Genomic DNA, 25,236 nt, shown 5'->3' on the forward strand with positions numbered 1-25,236 from the left:
GGCAGGGCACGGCAGCCAGCTCACGGTGGAGCCTGCCACGTAGCCTGTTGCCCGGCCTCCAGCAGGGACAGGATGAGTATTTTCTGAGTAGACAAATGCCTGTCAGTCGGTCCTCGGCCCTCACAGGAGTGAAGGTCTGTAAGTTCCGCCAAAGCCGAAGTAGCGACCCTGGGCGTTGCTCCTGGGGCAGAGCAGGCTCAGGTGCTGCAGCCTCTGCCACAACGTTCCCATCAACCCGCCATCCATGCCTCGTTTCACGTCGTTTCTGTTTACAGACACCACATTCAATAGACGCTCTGGATTTGCTAACGCTGCGCTCACAGCCAACAGCACCAGACCTCACGCCTGAACGAAGTATTTTCTTGTAAGACCCACGACAGCCTCCCACGCTCAGCGCCCCAGACAGCACTTTGGCACTATCTTTGGGGGTCATTTTAAATTGTGAAATCTCCAAAATAAACACAAAAATGAGAAAGACCTGGCACTACATTGACTCTGAAAAGGACACTTGCTTTTAAAATGAGCTGCAGTGGGAAGGCCGAACCCCACCTTGCGCGACCTCTACAGGAATGTGCGCATTTCCCACGCAAGTCCTTCACTTCTCTGGTGTGTCCGTGTGTGACAGCAGATGTACCACGAGTCCTGGTTTTGGGGTTACCAGCATGTTAGTGAGTAGGCGAATACGGACTCCGTGAATGAGGACTGGCCCTACATCCTCTGGTCACACTGTCTCGCTTGCCTTGGCCAAAAACTAATCCAGAGGACCTGCCTCAACCTATAATCAGCCAACTTTTAGTGGTCAAGGGAAGGAGCTCATCTAATGTGCCTCTGCCGTGAGGCTTCTAGAGCCTGGAGGAGCTGGGATGACTCGTAGGTGCCTCCTGCCCAGGGGGGGAGGACTAGTTTAGCAGGAGGGACCCACACCAGCCTGGAGGCAACTCTTCTGATTGCATAAATTGGGGTGACAGTCCAGGAACCCTGTGCAACTTCATCCCCTGCTAAAGGAAGTGAAGGTTCACTGTGGTTCAAGCCAGAGGAAAACCAGCCTAACTGCCTGCAGCGCAGGTGATCCTGTGGGAGGAGGAGGAGCCCTGGGGTCCTGAGTTCCTGGGGTCGAGTCCCAGCCCTGCCCCACAGGGCCACGTGGTCCTTGCTCACCTCTCCAGGCTTTCATGTCCTCATCTATAAGGTGGCACAAGGATTTCCTATCTCCCATGAAAATGCTTGCATTGAGTAAAGTTGGCATGAAAGGTTGAGGCCTGAGTGATATACCTGAGGTTCAGTCTTGGTTGCTATAGACTCCCAAAAAGAAGCCTGCTTATAGCACTCACCTCATCTCCCACCCCATACATACCCTGTTCTTCCAAGAACCTGAGGGCGTCCAAATATCCTTGGAGGCACATCTCTCCAAGTTCCTGGGAGCAAATCAAATAAGGTAACTGCAGAGAGGAAACCGTAAGTGCCATTTAGTTAACATCACCTGAGGACGGCAGAGATGCAGGGAAGGACCTTCAGGCCTGGAGCCCCTCCCTGTTCCCAGCAGGGCCATAGCCAAGCCCAACAAAGGGCTTTGTGCCCCTGGCAGGCAGTGCACCCTCTCATCTCAGGCTCAGGTGTCACCTTCAGCCTTTGGTGAAGCCCAGGTAGTACTTTCTTGGCTCCCTTTGAGCATGGGCAGCATGGGCAGCCTCCCACCTGACAGATATCAGAGCCTTTCCTAGTTCCCTCTGCTCCAAGAGGAGCTGCCTTTCTGCTCACCTGGCTGTGACTCTGTCCCCTACTGCCTGTGGGCAAGGACAGAAGCTGTGGGGTGGGGTCGCAGGAGTGAGTGACTTCTGTAACCTGCACATGAACCCTGTTCTGGGGAGGCTTCCCTCTACCCGGAGCTCAGCTGTGGCTGCACCTTGTACTGCTCAGCCCTCTTTCTCCCCGGGAGCACCTACTGTCCAGTATCAGGGAAAGCAGTTTACAGATTGTCCTACTGCATCTGGGTGGAAGCCACTCTAAAACAGAAATGATTAGATAGAAGGTTAAAGCACCACATGCTGTGGTTCTTGACCACAGCCACAAATAGTAATCCTGTGAGTAACTTTATAAAGATTCTAATGCCCATGGCCAATTACACCAGTCTCTAGGAGTGGGGTCTGAGCTTTAGGTAGTTAAAAATGTTCCCAGTGATTCCAATGGGCAGCAGCATTGAGAATCCATGAGCTTCTGGGACAGGCTCCTTTTCATCCACTCTGTATGTTCAATTACTCTTTCTGCTTATTTGTATGTAGAACAAGTGGTATCTCCCTCCAAAGAGAGGGCAAAAAAATTGCATGTACACACACGCACACACATGCTTACACACATTCATACATGTGCTACTCACCTTGAGAAATGGGGGAAATACTGTTGCACTTAGAAGGTAGGCATTTTCAAAGCAGACATGCAGATTGAGTTTGCCAAGGGTGACATTAAAAGAATTTTTGGACTTGACCTTGGGGCAGATATCAAACTCCCCGTAGAATGGAGAAATGGTGATGGTTGTTTTGGCATCGATGAATGGCACATCGTCAGTAAATCCTCCATCCACGTATCGCTTATAATGAAGGAAAGCAAGACACACATTGTCAGAAGCTCTGGGCCACTGTGTCATGGGCTTTTCAGGCTGGGTGGAGGCTTCTTGGGTGCAAGCTGATGTGTAGGGAGACCAGGGGCTTTGGCAGCACCTAGTCAATCTCCAGCAAATCCTCACTGAGCTCTCCTGTGCCAGGCACCCTAGGTGGGAGTGTGCTGGTGTGCAGTTTGTGCAGTGTACAGAGGTGCTTGGGCAAGACGTAGGTGGAGGCCCAAGGCCAGCCTGATCTGCTGGCCAATCCTGTGCCCAGTGGGCATCCACTCGAGTGCCTTTTGTCTGTGCATCAAGGGAGCATGAAATGAGGGGCCCTGTGGGCACTGGGGAAACAGCAGATGGAGACCCAGCTGCTGCCCTAGAGGATGCAATTGTCCACAGGTTCAAATCCAAACCCCCCTGGTGCTGGGAAGTCTAGGACAAGATTCTTAACCTCTGTGGTCTTCTCCCTTCACACCTTCATAATGCAAACAGCCATCACCTTGAGAGACTCAAATGAATTAGTGAATCTGGGGCCCAGATGACCCAAAAGATGTCCTCTTCTCCAAGTGGCCTTTGGAACAAATAATTCTGAGGATGAATTGTCCTTCATCTCTATCCTAAAACAATCTTATTGCACACTGCCAAGCTGGGACAGTCAGGTGTTGCTACACTTTGGACAGTTTCCAGCTGGGGACTTGGTGTCTGGAATGATTCCCAAACCACAACCATCCACCTGGTTATCAGGTGCCCTGTAGGAAGGCAGCAGCACCTCCCTGGCATGAAGGAACATGGACCCAGAGTCAGAAGTCTCTGGTTAAGCCTGAGGAGGAGGAAGCCACAAGGATGATTTTTCATATAAGGGATATTCCATATGATGCCATATAACATTTTTCCTTCGATTTTTGTTTCCTACAGCACTGTACGAGTTTGCTCAGTGGACCCTCAGGAGTGCCCTGTTGTTCTTTTCAGAGGGTGTATGGCGTGTAGGGCATGGGTGGTTGTGCTTCAGCCATAGCCACAGGGGCCTGGCGGAGGGGGAGGAAACAGCATGACCTGCGTTACCAAATAGGCACCTGTGCCAGGCTGTGCTCAGCACTGTGCCTGCCTTCCTATGCTCCTTCCACCACAAGTGATAGGAAATCATGCTGTAGTGAACACACGTCTTTCAAGCCAACCTCAGAGAGGTGAAGACCCTTGTTCAAAGTGGCCCAGCTCTTGTGGGGAAGAGCAGGGATTGAATTCTAGGTTTGTGTGCCATGCCATGCCAAGGCAGAGAAGATTAGGGACAGCCACTTCCTCCTGCAGGACCTGGGGCTCCTGGCCTGTAAACAGGGATGACAGTGCGTGTGGGACCTGACGAAGCTCTGGCATGTCAGTAAAAGCCTCCATCTGCTCAGAGGCCTGCGCCTCTGCTCAAGTGTGTACCGAGGCCCCTGAAGTGCTCTCCCTCCCTAGAACAGGGTCCACAGGCTGCTCCGCATCGGCACTGGCCATCTGGGTGGGCTGTGTCTGCGGAGGGGGCTGTGCCATGCACTGTGGAGTGTCATGCCTCATCCGCGGCCTCTGCCCATAGAAGCTTGTTGCACTGCCCCTTGTGAAAACCGAGAGTGTCACCAGACATGCCCAAGCAGTGGCGGTCATAGACGGGCGTCCAGGATCATTTCCAGTTGTCAACTCTGCCTGGAAGCACAGGCACAGTGCTGAGTCCACAGCCTGGACTCCTGCTCCCTCGCCCCCAGCAGGGCTCAGGAATTGGCCACTGCACCTCTTTGTTGAACAGAACCAAGTCCCAACACTGCCAGCAGCTTCTGATCAAATCCGTGGGATTAAAAGGACAGAGCCAGACCCCAAAGGGCTGCAACCCTGAACTGGGAGGCAGAGTCAGAACTGTGCCCTAGGGTGTCAGGGCATCAGCAGGGGTGCCGCATTCTGGGGGAGAAAAAACCATCCCTTTATAGCCCCTGGCAGGGCAAGGGGCTTCGCCTGGGTCAGGCCAAGTTGTGCCAAGAGCAGTGGCTGGATCAGGTGCCCTGTAGAGCACTCTGCAGGGCTGGCTTAGCAGAGGAGGCTGTGAGCTTCCTTCCCGGTGGTGACTTAAGGCCTCATCCTGTGGGAGGAGGCACAGGGTCCAGCCTTGTTGACTGTGAGCCCTCAGGCCAGTCACTGCATGTCCCTGATTCTTGGTTCCCCAGCAGTCATGTTGGGTGACTAATCACATAGATTAGGGACCGAAGGAGGTGGGGCTGAAAACTCAATAAATTTTCACAAAAATATCCAAGAAAAAATACTAAAGCAACATTTTTCTGGACTCAGTGTAGATGTGTTATCAAGGAGGAAGCTTGTAGCATTCACCCATCAGCTGTGGAAGCAGCCCCAGCAACTTGTGCCCGCTGATGTACTCAAACAAGTTATGGGAACATAGTTTGCAGTACCCACCCTGCAGAAGGAAGGAGAAAAACAGGAAATTCTCACACTACCCACCTATTTTCACAAGCCCCTTGTGTGAAAACTGCAGCAGGGCTGAAGAGCAATGGCCGGAAGCCAATCACAACTGGACACCAAAGCCTAAAAATCAAACTACTCAATAAAGTTCCCCCACTTTGTCCTAAACACCCCATTCAGCATAAACCTAGCCCCTAATGATATCCAATAAAACCAGAAGCCACTAGAGAGGGCATGCTCCTCTCACCCTGTAGCATGCCTACTCTAATATCTTGGGTTGCATACTGTCTCTCTTCTAATTTCTTAATAAATTCCTTACTCCCTTGCCTACCCTATGGCATGTCCTCAAATTCCTTCATGTGACTACTTATGAATCTAGACACCGGCTCTGATGACATCTCATGGTAAGCCAAGCAGGAGAGTTAAAGACAGGGATCTCTCCTCCACACCCCACATGGACTGTTGAGTCTAAGGTTAATTATAGCCTGTCTATGCCCTCTATTGTTTTACCAGTGAGACTCTCACCCCGGGCCATGCCCAGAGGTTTGTTCCTTACTCAGACTTCAGGAGGCCCTAAGATTCCTCTTAATCCATTACCTCCGGGGCCCCCAAGGCTGTTTCCTGTACACCACAGAACAGCCAGACTCTGGCCTCTTAATATTCAATTTAAGTACAAAACGTATTCCCTGGCAGTGAGCATAAAATGAGCTCTCTCTCACAGCCGCTTCCTAAATCCTCGGCAAATGTAGACCGAAGGAAGGGTTTCGGGCCAGTGCCTTTGCTAGGAAAGTAGTTTGGCTTGGTAGCTTTGGTGTGGAACCCGGATGTGGACCAACCTCAGGGGCCATGGGTGTGCCCGGTGGCAGGGCCTCTGCCTTCTCAGGACACCGGGAATCAGAGCGGCAGCTCCAGATGTCTCCCAAGCAGCTTGGCCGCTTCAGTGTGGAAGGCACAGGTTTATTCAGGCTGAGTGTGTGATGCCAGATTGACTCAGAAACTCCTCCCCTTCCCCCTGGAACAATGGGCTCAGCCTCTAGCATTTCAGCAGACTCCCCTTTGGGGTGTCTTCTCAGGAATCTGGATTGACGATCTAAAAATAAGAAGGCTAATCTTTTCTTGCCACACCATGTGGCATCAGTGTGGCCAAAAGTGGTCTGTGTGGGACCCTGAATTTCAGTTAAACCTGTGTGAGAGGGTCAGAGGGAAGAGGCTGATCCGTGTGGTCGCAGGTCTCTCCAATGGGTGAGGAAGTGCACCCTGGTCAGTGATGATGAGTTCAGGGAACCTACTCAGAGGCTGAACCTAAAAACCCAGCCGTGTCTCAGGGCAAATGAATAAAGGCACTTAAAACCCTCTGAGGGATCCTGCCTCTGGAGAAGGACAGAGCCTCCTAGGAGCTCACTTTATCAGCCAGTCTGCCTCCACTATCTGCAGGAAGCTGCAAAACCTTTCCCTGGGCCACCAAACTTCCACTGACTCCCTTTGAACAGCCTTCCCAGGTTTCAACAATCAAGACCGAGCCTCTGAAGGGAAGCAGGGAAGGGGGGGCAGGCGTAGGGCCCAGAAACAGGCTCCCCTTTGAAGTGCCACCATGAAAGGCACCCCGACACCTCAGGGCGCCCCGGACTCAGGCTTCCTCACCAGCGGAAACCTGCTTCAAGTGCAGAGCGGCCGGCACTTGGCCCCAAGCTGCCTTGCTGTCAGGACCTGCCAGGATGGGCCCCAGGGGAGGACAGCAGGGGCGGGGGCCAGGTGGGGCCCCTGGACAGCACGCAAACCATCAAGCCAGAGGAGGAGGCGGCAGGCAAGAGCGTGAATTCCTTAGGGCACATGGGAGCCTCTTCCTTCGACCCTGCTCTACCTACTCTTCTCTGTCATGCCTACTAAGGGGAGTCAGGGGGGTGTGACAATCTAGACCGTTTACTGAACCTCCCCCTGTAGAATAAGCAGCATCACCTCGAGAAGGAAGCTGCTAAGGCCTCCGGCTGCGCTTGATTCTTCTAGCAGAAGAGCCCCACAGGACTGTACACCTTGCGCAAAGTAGCTAGTGGGGACGCAGCCCCAATTCTTGTCTTGTTGGAGGCAGGGCTTCCCTGGTTCCCTCAGCTCCATGCATAGCCCAGGAATTTTCCTGAAGGAAGAAAGCTGGAGGATTACTCGGGGCTTCATGAAGGTGATTTTAAAGTTGGGCCTTTGCATATGCTACTTGGTGCATAAAATTCTCTCTTCTGTGCTTACTTGAACTTTGTCAGTCTGCTCATGCCTAAAAACTCATAAGTTAAATTTGGAGCTCACCTGTTGCAAATTGGATAATGGTGAATGGTAACATAAAAATGAGTCTTTAGGGAGTAGGTATAGCTCAGTGGTATGTACCGGCTTCCTACATATGGGGTCCCAGGTTCAATCTCCAGCCCCCCAGTATGTAAAAAGAAAATGTCTTTAAATTTAGATACTATCTTACAATTAAATTTGGTGTATAAAATAAATCACACAATTTTGGAGGAGGATTGTGTGAAGATGGCATCGCATTCACAGGTAGAGTTAAAAGCTCTCAGAAACAATGGAGAAAGAACCAAAAGCTTTCTGAGGGAGGCACTTTAGGGGTCAAAAAACCAGGACAGTGCTACATACTCCAAGAAGGGTGAGGGACACAGAGTTGAAGAAGCTGAAACTACAAACTTGAGTTCCCATGCCCCCAAGGCAGCCGGGAAGGGCTCCTCCTCCTCCCCCAAGATGTCAAGCCAGAGTAAAACCCCTGGCTCACTACAGCTGATGGAGAGGGGAACAGACACCTTCCTCCCTGTCAGCTGTTTCAAGGGAAAAGGGAGGGGGATTCAGGGGGATTTCCTTAAGGGAATTCCACCAGAAGAGCCTGCTTTGAATCTCCACTCTGGAGATTCTGCACAAGAACACAGGAAAGCCCAGACTGAACCACCTCTGTGGAACGGTGCGCTGATAAACGCCGTCAGCTGGCTGGTCTGGAAATGGCATGGACAAAACTGTTCTCTGTTACATATGTATCCTAACCCCTGGGAGAAAATCTGAACCATGCAAATGAATCCCTGGCACAATTTTGATAACTTAAGCCAGGTAATTCTAAAGAGTTAGAATAAGTTCAACCAAGTATCAAAAAAGAGCTGTGGAAAAAAAATAGGCAAGAAAGAGAAATAACCCATCAGAGTAAATTCACCAACATATTCAGATGCCTCGATATCAAAAAAAATTACAAGCCATACTAGGAAACAGGAAGAGATGGCCTAGTGAAAAGAACTAACCAAATATCCTGAAGACATACAGGATTTAAGACAATTAATCAATGATAATCACACAACTCTCCTAAATCACTTCAAAGAATTTAAAGAAAATATCACTAAAGAAATAAAGGCTCTGAAGAAGACACTGGTTGAGCATAAAGAACAATTAGAAAGCCTGCAAAGAAAAGTAACGGACATCTATGAAATGAATGACTTCATGGATGAGATTTAAATATACACCTAGTGGATTTTAAATGCTCAAAGACAGAATTAGTGATTTCAAAGGCAGAACATCTGAATTTGAAAAGACAGGAGAACAGACAAAAGAATGGAAAAATGGAGCAGAGCCTCAAGGAATTCAAAGACAATGCAACATGCACAAACATTTGCATTATCGGTATCCCAGAATGGGAAGAGAATAGAAGAGGGGCAGAAAGAACACTTGAGGAAATAATGACCAAAAACTTCCCAAGCCTTATGAAAGACATAAATATCAATATTCAAGGACAACTCACCCCAAACAGAATAAATCCAAATAGACCTACCCCAAGACACCTACTATTCAGAATGTCAAATATCAGAGATAAAGAGAGGATTCTGAAAGCAGCAAGAGAAAAGCAAAACATCACATACAAGAGAGACTTGATAAGATGAAGTGCTGACATCTTATCAGAAATCATGGAGGAAAGAAGAGAGTGGTATGATGTATTTAAGATACTGAAAAAGAAAAACTGCCAGCCAAGAATTCTTCATCTGCCAAAACTGTTCTTTAAAAATGAGGGTGAGAGGAGCAGATGTGGCTTAAGAGGCTGAGTGCCTGCCTCCACATGGGAGGTCCTGGCTTGGTTCCCAGTGCCTCCTAGAAAAACAAAAGCAAACAACGAGCAAAACAAATGAAAGACCAACTCTCGGAAGCCAGTGTGACTCGGTGGTTGAGTGCCTGCCTCACGCATAGGAGGTCCCAGGTCCCCAGAATCTCAAAAAAACAAAACAAAACTGAGGGCGAGTTCAAAGTCTTCACAGAAAAACCAAAAACTGATAGAAGATCTTACCAAAAGACCAGAATAACAAAAAATACTACCTTGAGATGAATGAAAATGAGAACACAATATATCAAAACCTACGGGACACTGCAAAGGCAGTGTTGAGGGAAATTTATAGCCGTCAAATCTCACATTTAAAAAGAAGAGCTAAAATTGAAAATCTAACTGCATACCTGGAGAATCCAGAAAAAGAACAGCAAACTAATCCCAAACCAAGCCAAAGGAAAGAAATAGTAAAGATCAGAGCAGAAATAAATGAAATTGAGAATAAAAAATTTTATAGAATCAACAAAACCAAAAGTTGGCTCTTTGAGAAGATCAAAAAAAAGCAACAAATCCCTAGCTAAACAGGCAAAGTAAAAAAAGAGAAGACACAAATAAAGCAGAAATGGGAGGGTGTACATTAACACTAACTTTGCAGAAGAGAGATCATAAGAGGATACCATGAACAACTATATACCAAAAAACTAGACAATGTAGAAGAGATGGACAAATTTCTAGAAATACACAAACCACCTACACCGACTCTAGAAAAAAATAGAAGAAAGACCTCAATAAGCGAAATACAAGTGAAAAGATTGAAACAGTCATCAGAAAACTCCCAAGGATGAAATCACAGGACCAGATGTCTTCACAGGTGAATTGTAACAATTATTCAAAGACTATCTAATACCAATCTTGCTCAAGTTCTTCCAAAAAATCAAACAGGAAAGAACACTACCAAACTCATTCTATGAAGCCAACATTACTCCAATACCAAAACCAGATAAAGATACTACAAAAAAAGAAAATTGAAAACCAATATCGCTAATGAAAATAGAGGCAAAAATCCTCAACAAAATACTTGCAAACAGAATCCAAAAGCACATTAAAAGAATCATACACCACGGCCAAGTGGGTTTTACTCCAGGTAGGCAAGGGTGGTTCAACACAATAAAATCAATTTGTGTAATGAACCACATGGATAAATTGCAGAGGAAAAATTACATGATCCTCTCAATTGATGCTGAAAAGGCATTTGACAAAATACGACAACCTTTCTTGATAAAAACACCCCACAAGATAGGAACGGAGGGAAGCTTTCTCAATATGGTAAAGTGCATGTATGAAAACCTACAGCTAGCATTTTATTCAATGGTGAAAGACTAAAAGCTTTCCTGCTGAGATCAGGAACAAGACAAGAATGCCCACAGTCACCATCATTATTCAATAATGTGCTTACAGGTTCTACCTAGAGTGATTAGGCTGGATAAAGAAATAAAATAAAATTTAAAAAAACTTGCACTATTTGCTGATGATAGGATCCTATATCTAGGATCTCCTGAAAAATCCACAGCAAAGCAACTAGAATAGGTGAATTCATCAAACTGACAGGATACAAGATTAATGTGAAAAAATCAGTAGTGTTTCTATACACTACTAATGAGCAATCTGAGGAGGAAGTTTTAAAAATTCCATTTATAATAGCAACTAAAACCATCCAGCATTAGCAATAAACTTAACCAAGGACATAAAAACCTACTTTCAGAAAACTATGAAATATTGCTTAAAAGAAACTGAGGAAGACGTAAATAAATGGAAGGACATTCTGTGTTCATGGATTAGGAGACTAAATATCATTAAGACATCAATTCTACCCAAACTGATTTACAAATTCAATACAATCCCAATAAAAATTCCAACAACCTTTTTTGCAGAAATGGAAAAACCAATTAGCAAATTTATTTGGAAGCGTAAGGGGTCCCTAATAGCCAAAAAGATCTTAAAAATGAAGAACAAAGTTGGAAGACTATCTCATTTCCAGACTTTAAAGCATATTGCTTAGCTACAGTGGTAAAAACAGCATGGTACTGGCCTAAAGACAGACACATTGACCAATGGAACCAAATTGAGAACTCAGAAATAGACCCCTCACATCTACAGTCAAGGGATTTTTGACAAGGTGGTCAAGCCCTCCCAGTTGGGCCAGAAGAGTCTGTTCAACAAATGGTGTTGGGAGAACTGGATATCCATATCTGAAAGAAAGAAAAAAGACCCCTATCTCATAGATACAAAAATTAACTCAAAATGGTTCAAGGACCTAAATATAAATGTGACAACCATAAAACTCCTAAAAGAAAATGTAGAAAAACATCCTCAAGGACTTGTGGTAGCTAGTAGTTTCTTAAACCTTATACCCAAAGCACAAGCAACAAAAGAGAAAAATAGATACACAGGACTTCCTCAAAATTCAATACATTTACACCTCAAAGGACTTTGTCAAAGGATGAGAAGGCAGTTGACTCAATGGGAGAAACTATTTGGCAATCACATATCCAATAAGGGTTTAATATTCATGATATACAGAGATCATATGACTCAACAATAATCGAAAGGCAAACAACCTGATTTTAAAATGGACAAAAGACTTGAAAAGTCAATTGTCCAAAGAAGAAATACAAATGGTGAAGAAACACATGAAAAAATGTTCAACATCACTAGCAATCAGGGAAATGCAAATCAAAAGTATAAAGCAAAATCATTTCACACCCATTAGACAGGCCACTATTAAAAAGTCAGGAAACTCTAAGTGTTGGTGAGGATGTGGAGAGATAGGAATGCTTATTCCCTGTTGGTGGGAATGTGGAATGGTACAGCCTGTTGCTTTTAGGATTTTTTTTTCACTTGAGGTGGGAGGCTCCCCACTTTCCAGTCTCAGACATAACAGGACTCCGGCAGACACTGGAGTGGAAGAGTGGACGTCCAACTCTGAGGGCCAAGGACTCCATCGGGCAGTGGTTTCCCTAAAGTTCATGGGGTCCCTCCAGGCTCTTGCCCCGAGTAGGTAAATGGGAGTCCACATCTGGATGGCCATGAGAGAAAGCAGGGTTATTAACACCAGTGGAGGGACCGAGACAGGGTGTCTCAAACTTGCTGCCCCCTGAGCCGTGGGGAGCAGAAGTTGCCATGGATACAAATGGGAGACTAGAGTAGTTACCATACAAAGTGAGGCCAGTCCTGAAATAACCATAAGTAAAGGCAAACTCAGTTCAGAATTCCCATCACAGTGGCAAGTTTAGGCTAAATCCACCCAGTTAGAGCAATTTCAGATACTATCCTTTTGCTGTTTCATGAAATAAAGGCATCTATGTAATGATCTTTTTTTTTTTAATTTTTTTTATATGTATGATTTAACTCTTAGTAATAGTTCTTAGTAAATTTTTGCTTAAAAATAAACTGGGCGTTTTTGTTTATTAACAGGTTTTAGATTCATCTTCCCATTCCCTGAACCAGCCTGCCTCAATAGGAAGCTAGCAAAAGCATCTTCTAAACGGAAGTATTTAAATGGGTAATTCCAGAAAGCCATTATTAAATAAAAGCCTAAATTGAGATTGATAACAGAAAGTAACTTCATAACAGGAAAACCTGTCAGAGGCCACCTCAATCTGCATATTAAAGTGGTGGTAAGGGGGAAATAATCTTGATTCCCTTGGGTATCTTAGGTTTCCATAAAATAATAGAGAAAGTAGTGTTTTGGTTTTTTTCTGGTACTGGTAAAGTAAAATATCTCTTAATTAATGTAATCATGGTAAAGGTGTAAAAGTAAAAGAGAAGAAAGAAAAATGCTGGCTGCTTTGTAGGCCTGCAGGTCAATCATGGCTTAGCCCTGATAGCAAGCAGCACCCCCTGCCAACGGGCCTCCAGACAACTGTTTCAGAAATGTGTCCTTGTAAATGTTTCATATTGTATCTCACTAAAGTACTGATAAAATAGTAAACTAAAGAAAGCATGTATTTCCAAAAACCATTCCCTATGAGCTATCAATGTTCTAATACTATATGCAACTAGGTATTTAAAAAGAAAAAGATATGTTTGCATATAACCAAATAGAGTCATTACTCTAACAAGTTTTAAATTCTAACGGTAATTGTATGTTGTAAGAGGTTTGCTTGGAGAGAGTTTCCAAAATCATTTTGGCAACTTGAGTATGTAAGGTACATAGGATGTATGATTTTGCTAAAAGAAAGTAAAGAAAATAAAGTAATTTTGTCCTAAGAGAAAACAACTGTTTATTGGGAAGGAGGAAAATGTGGGTCAAACATGAATGAATGCAGGAAGTGCAGAAGGTGTGCAAAGAAGCAATTTTTGTGGTCAAAGTTCAGTAAGATTTAATGGGTCTCTCTCTCTCCAAAGTATTAAAGCCTTAGTACCAAATAGTATACTGATGCAAAACAAAAATTTACTTCTCTCTCTGTTACAGTAACAACATTTCTTAAATCATTAGCCTGTTTTAATAAAAGTTTATAAAAACTTTTCTCCTGGATAATTATGACAAAAACAGAAACTCTGTTTTATCAAAATAGCTTCCTATACTTTATGGTACCTTATGTACCTTATGGTGTCTTAGTGGTAAGAGAAAAACAAGTCTTCTCATATCTAAAAGAACATAGTGGTCAGATCTAGCAACTTTAAACACTTGGTTTTCTCAAAGTAAAACACTAAAAGGTGCATTTTTATTTCCAACTATTGCAAAAGATTTTTTTTTCACTTTAAGTAAGTGAAGTATTAAAAATAGTTAGGTTCTGGGAAGTGGATTTGGCTCAATGGATAAAGCGTCCGCTTATCACATGGGAGGTGCATGGTTCAAACCCAGGGCCTCCTGACCAGTGTGATGAGTTGGCCCACATGCAGTTCTGATGTGCACAAGGAGTGCCGTGCCACACAAGGATATCCACCGTGTAGGGGAGCCCCACGCACAAGGAGTTCACCCCATAAGGAGAGCCTCTCAGTGCAAAAAAAGTACAGCCTGCCCAGGAATGGTGCCATACACACGGAGAGCTGACGCAGCAAGAAGACTCAACAAAAACAAGACACAGATTCTGTGCCACTGACAAGAATACAAGTGGACACAGAAGAACAAACACTGAATGGACACAGAGAGCAGACCAAGGGGGGGGGGAGGGGAAGGGGAGAGAAATTAATAAAAATAAATCTTAAAAAAAAGGTTTATTTAACATGTTATAAGTTAAATGGAAAGTGTTTAGAAAGTGTAAAAAAATTAAAAGGGGTTGTCTAACCGTCTGTTAATCAAAGTTGTATGGGCAAAACGTACATATAAATATGTAAAGATTGAATAAAATTCCAGAATATTTAACAATACTTTCTGTATAATATTAAAGAACAGTAAAATTTTGCTATTCATGCTTTAAATTATTTTTTTAAATGTTATGTCACAGAAACAACCTCTCCACCTGGGAATCAAGAAGAAGATGCTCTGACCTGTAATTAAATGGTCTTTCCCACCCCACAAGAGAAGCAGCCTTGTGGTCACACAAAAAGAGTGGCCATTAAGGGGCTGCTATGGTGATGCATGGCTTGGGAATTAGGTATTCCTATAAAATATTCTTACCTACTTTATATCATACAAAATTGTGAGGCCTGTTCTCAACTTTGACCACAAATGGTGCCTTACGACAGTGAACATATCCATAAAGCCATACAATAAGGGATAAACATCAGTCTTGTCAGACTCTCTTGTGCATTTAAACCAGGCCCCAAGTGCCAGCATGTGTCTCTCCATTTGAATTATCGGCTAGGTCGGTCAGTGTGACCCCTACATTAAAGGTATCTGCCACATCTTCAGGGTATGCTCCTGAAGTAAATGAAAAGACACTGCTGCTTCAGACTCCTGCGACTGCCAGCTGGCAATGGCTCTGTCTCCCTAGATCTAGAATGGACACTGTCTCCAGACTGACTCTGGCAGTCTGCAATGATGTAAGTAGAACTTAAACAAACACAGTGGGCATTATGGCCTGCTCCCATGGAGAGGTATTGCAAACCTGGAGCTTGCTCATTGGTGGCCTATGTCTTAAAACCTATGGAAAAAACTTCAACTGTCATTTTGCTTACCAAAGAAAGTCTCCCTCTCCAGGTACCCACTAAACACTTAGGTTTGCATCTTTAGTCTAATCTGCCTGCTGCAAATAAGCTCATCCGATGTCTTCCTCAATTAGGCTGTCACCGGGGCAGCTACACACAAGCAAATGAACAGGTAGCTGAGTGTATTTATCCCGAATAAAGCCTGCTGTCCAAGGAATTGCCAACACACCAGAAACACCTGCTGAGATACTCAAGTGCCAGCCATTGGATGGCCTGAAATATCTGTTCAGGAAGCAAAAGCTAAGTACCTACGACAGCGCCCTCGCCACCTTCACCTTGTGGGCCCCTACTGGTGTTGCTGCCTCCTTATGTCCTCTATTACCATAACTATTATTTTCTCCCTTGGTGGATAAAATTTGTTTAGCTTCTAATATGACAATCCTAAAAACTCTTCTTTTAACTAATCTTTTTGCTCCAAATCTTAAGATGGAACAAACCAGTTCTAACCACCATTTATTTCATCTTGTCCAAAGGGCCACCACCCTCTTAAAACTAACCTCTTGCTGGATCTGTGCCCTGATATCTAACAAATGTAAGGCCTAGCCCGCAGACCCCCGGGCTTGGGTGTAGCTCCACATGCATGGTGTTCCTACCCTTCAATGTAAAACAGAATAGGACACTCTGCTGCTCACAAGCAATCCTTTACTCTTAGTGTGTGTCTGCCCCACCCCCTCACATATACTTAAGATCCTAACTCACTTTATCTTTTCCAGGATTCATGCATTCCAAAATGAGCTTCTGTCTTGCATGGATATCACCTAGCCTCAACCACTAAAACAATCACCCCTCCTCCTAGGCCCAGTAGTGTAGCAAGAAAATTTTATACCCTGTCAGGCACAGACTACAATCCCTAATAAACAGGAAGCAGTTACAGAAGAACGAGCACCGCCCTTCAGCTCCCACTTTTGATTGAGGGTATACAACTCTCTCGGGATAGACTTGAGAGAGGATAGAATAGGGACCTAATGAGGTCAGGCGGAAACCTAATTTCCACATGAACCCCACCCAATATAAAAGATTAAGGCAATACCCTGCTGGACTCAATGCAGGCAAGTTATCAGCAGGCAACTTTTAGCATTCTTCCATCAGCTGCAGAAGCAGCACCAGCAGCTTGTGCCTGCTGACATGCACAATCAAGTTAATGGGAATAGATTTTGCAGTGGCCACCCTGCAGAAGGGATAAAAGCAGGAAATTCCAACACTACCCACCTATTTTCACAAGCCTTTCATGCAGCAAAGCCCAGCAAGTCTCAACAGCAATAGTCAGAAGACAATCACAACTGTACACCAACCCCTAAAAGTCAAAATCCCCAATAAAGTTCCTCCACTTTGTCCTAAATGTTCCCATCAGTATGAACCCTAACCCTAAGTACAGCCAATAAAACCAGAAGCCCCTAGAGAGGGGGTACTCATGTCATCCTGTAGCATACCTGCACCCAGGTCTCAGGTTGCATACTATCAATTTCTAATTTCTTAATAAGTTCTTTTTTTTTAGGTTTATTTATTTTTATTTCTCTCCCCTCCCCCCACCCTAGTTGTCTGTTCTCTGTGTCTATTTACTGTGTGTTCTTCTTTGCTTCTGTTGTTGTCAGAGGCATGGGAATCTGTGTTTCTTTTTGTTGTGTCATCTCGTTGTGTCAGCTCTCTGTGTGTGTGGCACCCTTCCTGGGCAGGCTGAACTTTCTTTCCAACTGGGCGGCTCTCCTTACCGGGCACACTCCTTGCGTGTGGGGCTCCCCTATGTGGGGGACATCCCTACAAGGCAGGGCACTCCTTGTGCGCATCAGCACTGCACATGGGCCAGTTCCACACGGGTCAAGGAGGCCAGGATTTGAACCATGGACCTCCCATGTGGTAGACATACGCCCTAACCACTGGGCCAAGTCCACTTCCCTTAATAAGTACTTTACACCCTTGCCTACCCTCTGCTGTGTCCTTAAATTCCTTTATGTGACATAGTCAAGAACCTAGACACTGGCTATAATACCTGTAGACTCAAAGGTTGAAGAAGGTACTGCCCATGAACTACAGGTGAACCTCAGCATTCATGGGCGCCTATTCATGGGGAGCTATTCATGGTGCCTTTAGGGGAAAGGTGCCTCTTCTCTCCTGCCTCAAATCCCCCCAGAGAGAGTTGTATACCCTTAATCACAAAAGGGAGCTGAAGGGCGGTGTTCATTCTGTGACTGCTTCCTGTTGCTTGGGGATTGTAGTGCCTGCCTGACGGGGTGTGTGTTGAAGAAGCTTCCCTCACCTGAGTTCTCCTGATGTGGGTTATGACTTCAGTTTAATGAGCTTCAATTACCTGCCCCTCCAATGTGACCGATGATTAAACTTGACTAGGTTTGCAGGCAGAGGCTTTGTTCAAAATTGCTCTAAAATGTTCTGATCCTGTTTAGATGGGGTTCAAAGGGGCAGCCCCTAAAAGACCATGAAACAAAGAATTCCCTGGGGAATCATTGCCTGCAACTGTATGGAGGAAGCAAAAGGTAAAAGGTGTCCTTGAATATAAGCACATAAAGAAGGTTAAGGTGGAGGGACTGTGGTGACCAGAGGCTCTAAGGACCTTGACCTGCTCTTTCCTCCAGGGGCACTGCTTCCATGGTGGCCAGTTCAGGAGACGTCCCAGAACCTCACACATATGAATAATGAGCATCCTCTATACCCGGCTCTTATTTGGTGGTTCATTAATGTGACTTCTCTCTGCAGCTTGGTTCTGCTTACACTTCAAACAAGATTTTATGAAATATGTTGCTACTATGCTCAGAAGTTCAGAAATGTTCCTAAAATCCAATTGTTTTAAAGCCTCAACTTTATATCTTGTATCACAAAGTGGTGAAAGAAAGTAAAATAGAAACCTGTGTGAGACCAGACCTACAGAAGTTTTGATTTGAAAATGTATTACACTTAAATTTACCCTAAGAATCAAGCTCCCCCTTACATGTGTAACATATTGATAACAGTCATAGACTTTAGGCCACTGGACCTATCCTTGGCACTTGGATACAGATGAAATCAATCATCCAGCTTACCTGACAGGTAGCAGGTAATAAATTATATGCACAAAGGTGGTTTTCCTTCCACAGTGACCTGGAAGGGGATCAGTGTGGCTTCCACTCTGAAAGACTGAGAAGCACAAATGTCCTCATTTGGGGACTATGTGTGTGGGGAGGGCAGGGTTGGCTGAGCCTGGCGCCTGGCAGGAGGAGCCGAGCAATTGCATCTTTGAAGGAAAGCCCCAGGGAACTGGGACTCACAGGAGCAACCATCCAAAGGCAGACTTACCACGCCTCTGAAGGAAGGAGGGATTAAGCCACAGTAGACAGGGAGGAAGGTGGAACAAACCAAAACCTGTGAAGACAAAAGGCTGTGCATCAACCATTCGGAACAGGCTGGGCCTGCCCCTTATGCTCCTGGCCTCACAAAGGCCTTCCCCAAACAAGCAGGCAACAAAGCTGAAAATCCTCTTGCTCAGCGGAGGTGCTTTGATCAGTGGGTTGAGTGAAGGATGGGCCAGTAGACCCTGCAGTTCAGGTGTAGGGGCTTTCCTAGTGTTAGCACCTTCACAACAGCTTCTGCATGGACTCACACTTCCAGCCCCTGTTCCCACAAGGGAGCCCGGCCGGGCCACTGCAGACATGACCAAGACTTAGAGCTCATTGACAGATGTAAGGGGCTGCCTAGGTGCTTCTCAAGCCCTGATGTCCACCAGAGCCACCTGCAGAGTTTGTCAACACACAGAATCTGATCTGGCGTGTCTGGGCCAGGTGACTGAGAGCCTGCATTTCTAACAAGCCCCCAGGGGAGGCCGATGCAGCCAGGCCAAGGACCACACGTTGGTTAGTGCTGTGCTAGTGAGAATTAAGCAGGACGGGGCGCTGGTTCATGGAGAGCTAGCCATGTGGGAAGGGACAGGCGCTGGCTGCCTAGGAACACAAGACAGGGTGAAACGGGCTGCTGAGCTGCTAGGCTGCTGTTCAGGGGTGGAGGCTGCTGTCTTGTACAGCCCTGTGGTAAGCAGCAGCCAAATCAAAAGATACTTCGACTCTGCAGGTGACCTTCCCTGGACTAGACCCTGGAACAGACACGTACAAGATTTGCTCTGAGCCTTGTGGGCCTCACTCTAGAAGACACCGTCATGATGGAGCACGTTAGAACATGTCGGGGACAGGGACAAGCTGGTAAGTTTCCCAAGGGAGAGGTCACGAGCCAAGTCTTGAAGGATGGCTAGGGGTTACTTGAAACTGAACCTGTCCTGGATTATTCGGGGTTTACAGAGGCGCCGGCCAGACCACCCGAAGCCACAGCGTTTACGCTGCCCTGGGACGCGCAGCAAACCAGCATCACAGGCAGGCAGTTCCTTTGCATCTAAGCTGACGGGGCAGGGGGCCAGCACATCCCTCCATGTGATGTTTCCCAAACCAAGCTTAGACACCCATGAATTAAGCTGCTTACGTCCACGACTTCATCTTTGGACTGAAAATCAGACAGCAGCACGTTTTTCCAGTCAGATACTCTGGTGAGTGAGATGCACATTTTGCCGGAGATGAGCTGGTGGACGTTGGCCGGGAGGCATTTGTGGAGTTCCTCTCGAACACACTTGCTCAAGTTTACGGACGGGTGGAGGGCGCCAAGGCTCCGTTTCCTGACAGTCTGGAAGAGGTCAGTGAGTATCTGTATCGTCTGGTCTGTTGGTGGGAGACAAACATACAGAAGAATGTTCCACACTGGAGACACTGAATGCTTTAAGGCAGGGCCGGACGAAGCCGGACAGCAAGGAAGCTGCCAGCCTTTCTCTGCCTGCGTGTGGCTCCTGAGCCCTCGGATGGGGCTAGTCCAGCTGAGATGTGTAAAACGAGCACCCGATTTCAAAGGCTAAGTGCACACAAAAGAAGAACGTGGAATAGCTCATTAATCATGTTTTATATTCATACCATGTGAAATGATAATATTTTGGGTATACTGGGTTAAATAAAAGATTATTAAAGTTAACTACCCTGGAAGCGGCTGTGGCTCAGTCAGCTGGGCTCCCGTCTACCATGTGGGGGGCCCTGGGCTCGCGTCCCGGGGCCTCCTGGTGAAGGCAGGCTCGCCCGCCAGCGCCGTGTGGTGGCACCTGACTGGTAAGCACCGCAGGGAGCCGCTCGGCAAGGTGACGCAACACGAAGGGAGACAGGCAAAAAACACACAGACACAGAGTAACACGTAGCGAATGGACACAGAGAGCAGACAAGAAGGAAGCCACAAGGCAGTGGAGGAGGAAATAAAAATAAAATCAGACACAGAAGAATGCACAGCAAATGGACACAGAGAGCAGACAGCAAGCAAAAAGCCGGATCAATTACCCCTGTGTCCCTAGAAACTGTGATATGTATGCAGCTTGCACGCTGTTTCTGTTGGGCAGTGCTGCTCTGGCTCCTGCCACAGAATGAGCCCCCCACTTCCAGGGGCCCTGGTAAGCTGACCCCATCCCCACTCCCCACAAAACCAGAGCCAAGAACTCAGCACCAGAGCTTTATTCAGTCCCACAGGGGGCAGGGGAAAGAAGCCAGGCTTGGAGCTGCGTGAATCCCGTGTCCACCAACTCACTAGCCCGGTGGCCTGAGCAGGCGACTTCACCATCTTCCTAGTCTCAGGCGGCCTCTTTAAGGTGGGACAATCTTTGTCTACCTTTTGGAGTCAGGAAGGGTGGATAAGACACCGGCTATAAGGTGCTTGACCAGAGGAGGCCCCGCATCACTAACTGGTCCCACCAGCCTGTCGAGGGGCCCGGGGCCCGTGCAGGCTCCCTCTGACCCCTCGCTGACCCGGCCCCTTCTGTCCTGGCCGGCAGGGCCACCCTGTGAGCCTGAGACGTGGCCAGCCATAAATGCTGGGCTGCGGGACAGACCTCGCCCCCTGCCTGTCCTGCCTCAAGTCCCTCCTCCGCTCACAGCTCTCCCTCTGTGTGTGGCCCTGCTGAGCCGGGTGGAGGGGACGTAACTGCCCACAGCCCAGGTGGGCTCTAGGTCCCAGCCCCTGGGAAAGTGTCCTCAGTGGTGCAGAGCAGGCACCGGGGCACGGCCCTCTGAACAGGGGGTGGAGACCAGAAACCTGGGGCTCCCAGGACACGGGGAGCTGCTCCTGCCGCAACCTCCAGAGCCACTTTCCAGGGATGTGGTGGTCCTGAGCCGCCCCTCCACCCTGCCAGATACGGCCCCAGCCCACCCCTGTCTCCTGTAGGAGCCCCCTACACTGGAGGGGCTGTGGGCCTGTCCCCAGGGTCAGCCAGCGCATTCCAGTGTGTCCTAATTAATCCCTGGTCCATGCGGGTGCCTGGGGCCCCCTGGGATACAAGGTGGCTGTTAGGGCCACTGAGCCCAGGACCTGCAGAGTGGCCTTGGGGCCCGCTCCTCCTCCCCGGCGGCCACCCTTCCCCCGCTTTGCCCCTCTCCCCTGGAAGACCCCAAGGGGCTGCCCACTCCCAGTGGCTGCTGGGCCCCCAGAGGGCTGGGTGGTGACGACTGTGGGAGGGGCAGGGGCACCCCAGTTCCTCCAGTCCCTGGAGAGCAGTTGCCCACCCTGGGACCAGGGCATTCGGCAGCTCAGCTGCCCAGCGCTGCCAGCGCTATGTGTCGCCACGGCGACCGCGGGGCCCAGCCCCTTCCTCAGGTCCCGGGCGCACTCCGTCCACCCTATCGCTTCTGGAAGACCCGGGTTCTGTTCCTGGCCCAGGGTAGGGGCTAAATCCTGAGCGCCCCCCGCCCACCCCGGGCCCACGGGGCGCCCCAGCCCGCCAGCGCCCCCTCCCCGGGAGCCCCCGCGGCGCCCAGGCGCACCCAGCGGGACCCCGGCGAGGAGGGCGGCGCAGTGCAGCGCCCCGGAGGAGGCGCCGAATAACATGCGGGCGTCGCGGAGCAGGTGCGGGGCGCGCTCGCGCAGGCAGCGGGTCACCCCGACGTGGTAGAAGGTCAAGAAGCCGCAGCCCACGAAGGACAGGCTCCAGCCGCGCTCGGGCTCGTCCATGGCGGCGGGAGGTAGCGGCCAGGGCCCGGGGTGAAGTCCTAGGGGCCACCCCCGCCCCCGCCCCCGCCCCATGCAAATGAGCCCGCCACGCCCCCACCCGGGAGCGCATTGCCCTGTCTCCAGCACAAGGGAAGTCCTGGGGAGCACAGATTCCCCGGTCACCCCCGAACCGGGGAGACGCCTCCGCTGGCGGCACAGGCCCTCGGCGGCCCTTGGGAGCGCAGTCTCCCCCGCAGGAGGCGCGCGGCCTGGCCTGGGGCGCCCCTCGCGGCAGAGGGCCGCCCCCACCCCGCCGAGCAGGCCTGTTCACTGGCGGGAGGGGCACAATCCCAGACCGTCCCCTCCTTCCTGGATTTCTCACAGGTTTTATACCCCTTGAAAGAAAGTTAATTGTCTGGATGACATTCCTAAGCAGGGTCTGGGAAGATTAGTTTTCGCTTCGATCTTGAAACACCTGGTTCCCGGGATCTGGTCATCTTGGGGAGCCAGGATGGCGAGGTGGTTCCCGAGTGAAAGTACAGATAGGGACGGATGTGACGACGCAGATACTGGCGGGGTGCAAAGACGAGGCGCCTAGTTACAGGTTTTTGGTAAATAAATCTGGTCATGTTAAATCTGCAGCTCTGGGCACCTCCTGCCAGTTGAGCAAGAGTTATTTGAATTTTTCTAACATTATAAGGTGTAGTGCAATGCCTTAGCGTTTCAGCTAACTGGGTAGATAGCGTGGAGCACAGTGCCCGGGTTCCCGCCTCCTCTGTCTCTCTCCTCTTCCCCCCCCCCCCCCCCCATCTCTCTCTCTCTCTCTCTTTCTCTCTCACAAACTCATGCACCCACTATGACATTTATGAAGAATCGCCTGGGCAGTGCTGGCGGCGATGTCCAGCCTTCGCTGCCATCACAGTGAACCCTGAACCTCCCTCTTTTGCCCCCGTCACCCAGCTAATTGCTTCTCTACACATCTTGAACTTGTGCCACCCCTATCCCCCAAAAGAGTGACAGACAGCAAAGAGATGTGTGGGTTTTGCCTTCTACACATCATACAAACAGTGCTTTGAGGAAGGGGAGGACTGGCAACCAAAGCACAGGTGCAAAAGAAAATTCAAATTAACTTGCCAAATCTTTGTCAGAGGGCTTGAGTACAATTGATTCTTGCATCATTTAGCATGGTTGCCCAGGCGTGCCCGGTGTCCTGCATGTCCTAATTCATGGAGCAAGAGGAACTCATGATATATCATGGCATCAACCACACCTGCACGCGGAGGATGAGAAATATTTTGCAATATTAAACAATTTATATTGCTTTTTAAAATTTACTTTTCAAATTGCAGTTAAATGTACAAAACCTAAAATTTTTTTTTGTCATTTAAGTGGACAATCTTTTACTGTAAGTACTTTGACAATACTGTGTAACTTTCAACACTATTTCCAGACTGTTTTCATCATCCTACACCAAAACTCATGTTCATTTGCAATAACTCTCCAGTTTCCCCTCCCCTTGCCCTTAGAGTCACTGTTCTGCTTTCTGTCTTCATGGATTTGCTTATTCTCATTACTCACATTCAGTGAGATCATACAATATTTTTCCTTTTGTGATTGGCATATTACACTCAACATGATATCTTCCAGGTTCATTCATGTTGTAGCATGTTCCAGCACTTTATTTCTTTTTACAGCTCAGTAATATTCCATTGTTGCATATACCCCATTTTAAAAATCCATTTATCTGTTGATGGATACTTGGGGTTGCTGTCAGCTGTTGGCTATTGTGAATAATGCTGCACTGAACACTGTGTTTGTATAAATCTGTGTTCAAGTCCCTGCTTTCAATTTTTTAGGCATGTACCTAGGAGTGGAATTGCTGGGCCATATGGTAATTGTATATTTAACCTTTTAAGGAATTGCCAAGCTGTTTTCCAGTCTAGGAGTGGAATTGCTGGGCCATATGGTAATTCTATATTTAACCTTTTAAGGAATTGCTAAAGTGTTTTCCACAGTGGTGGCACCATTTACATTGCCACAAACAATGAACAAGGCTTGCTATATCTCTGCATCCTCGCCAACACTTGTTATTTTCAGGACATACTAGTGGGTGTGAAGTGGTGTCTCGGTGCAGTTTTCACTTGCATTTCTCTGATGGTTAATGGCGTTGAGCATCTTTTCATTCACCTGTTGGCCATTAGACTGTTATCTTTGGAGAAGTGACTATTCATTGGCCCCTTTGTAAATTTAGTTCTTTTGGTTGTCGAGTTGTAGGAGTTCTTTATATATTCTGGATATTATAGCCTCATCAGATATATGGTTTCCAAATATTTTCTTCCATTTGATAGTTTTTCTTTTCGGTTTCTTGCTAATTTCCTTTAATACCAGGTTTGGGTCCCAGGGCAAGAGGTGCATAAGTATTGCAATTCTGCAAAACTCTGCCAGATCTGGTGGAGCCACCTAGAAAAACCGCTTCTTCTCTGCACTCTCAGGACAATCCTCGTTCTGGTGCCTCTCTGTCTATGTGGAGTAATTCCACCAAGGATGGTTTTGCCTTCAGTGGCTACATTTGACTAGAATGAAGTCGTTCATTGAAAGATTCTTAGAACAGAAGGAGGAGAAGGTTCCTCAGGCTTAGTGGGTGGCATGTTCTGGGTGGGGATGCAGAGGCATCCAAACCAAATTATGGATCAAAACTTACTTCACTAGAAGACTCTTTGGCCAAGGTTAATGAGCAATTTGACAAGTGTGAGCAAAAACAAACTAATTTCCCTAGTAATTCCTCCCCCCTTGTCCTCAGTTGCCTTCCTCTAGCCAGCTCCTCCTCTTCCCCCTTATCTTTTTCATCACTCTCCTCCTGTACCTCCATCAGTTCCTCCCTCCTCTCTCCCTTGTCTGGATCCTCTACCATTTCTCGATAACACTCCTAAAAGCCCAAAATGCCAGTTACCGCTATTGGTTCATCCCTCTCATGAGCCAAGCACGCAGGCAACAG

The 25,236-nt window shown here is 47.5% G+C and overlaps 1 protein-coding gene across 1 annotated transcript in view; it reads right to left on the reverse strand.

Annotated features, from left to right (window-relative positions):
• LOC101447589 (1-acylglycerol-3-phosphate O-acyltransferase PNPLA3-like) overlaps positions 1-22,262 on the reverse strand; it is a 37,205-nt gene extending 14,943 nt beyond the window's left edge. The window contains exons 1-5 of the mRNA XM_071218740.1: positions 22,076-22,262; positions 19,713-19,945; positions 18,543-18,608; positions 2,375-2,584; positions 1,355-1,415 (exon numbers count right to left, since the gene is read on the reverse strand). Of these exons, the coding sequence (XP_071074841.1) occupies positions 1,355-1,415; positions 2,375-2,584; positions 18,543-18,608; positions 19,713-19,945; positions 22,076-22,262 (757 nt within the window). The remainder of the gene's footprint in view (positions 1-1,354; positions 1,416-2,374; positions 2,585-18,542; positions 18,609-19,712; positions 19,946-22,075) is intronic.
• Between the last annotated feature and the right edge of the window lie 2,974 nt (positions 22,263-25,236).

The sequence above is a fragment of the Dasypus novemcinctus genome, chromosome 12, assembly GCF_030445035.2.
Source record: "Dasypus novemcinctus isolate mDasNov1 chromosome 12, mDasNov1.1.hap2, whole genome shotgun sequence".
Taxonomy (NCBI): Eukaryota; Metazoa; Chordata; class Mammalia; order Cingulata; family Dasypodidae; genus Dasypus; species Dasypus novemcinctus.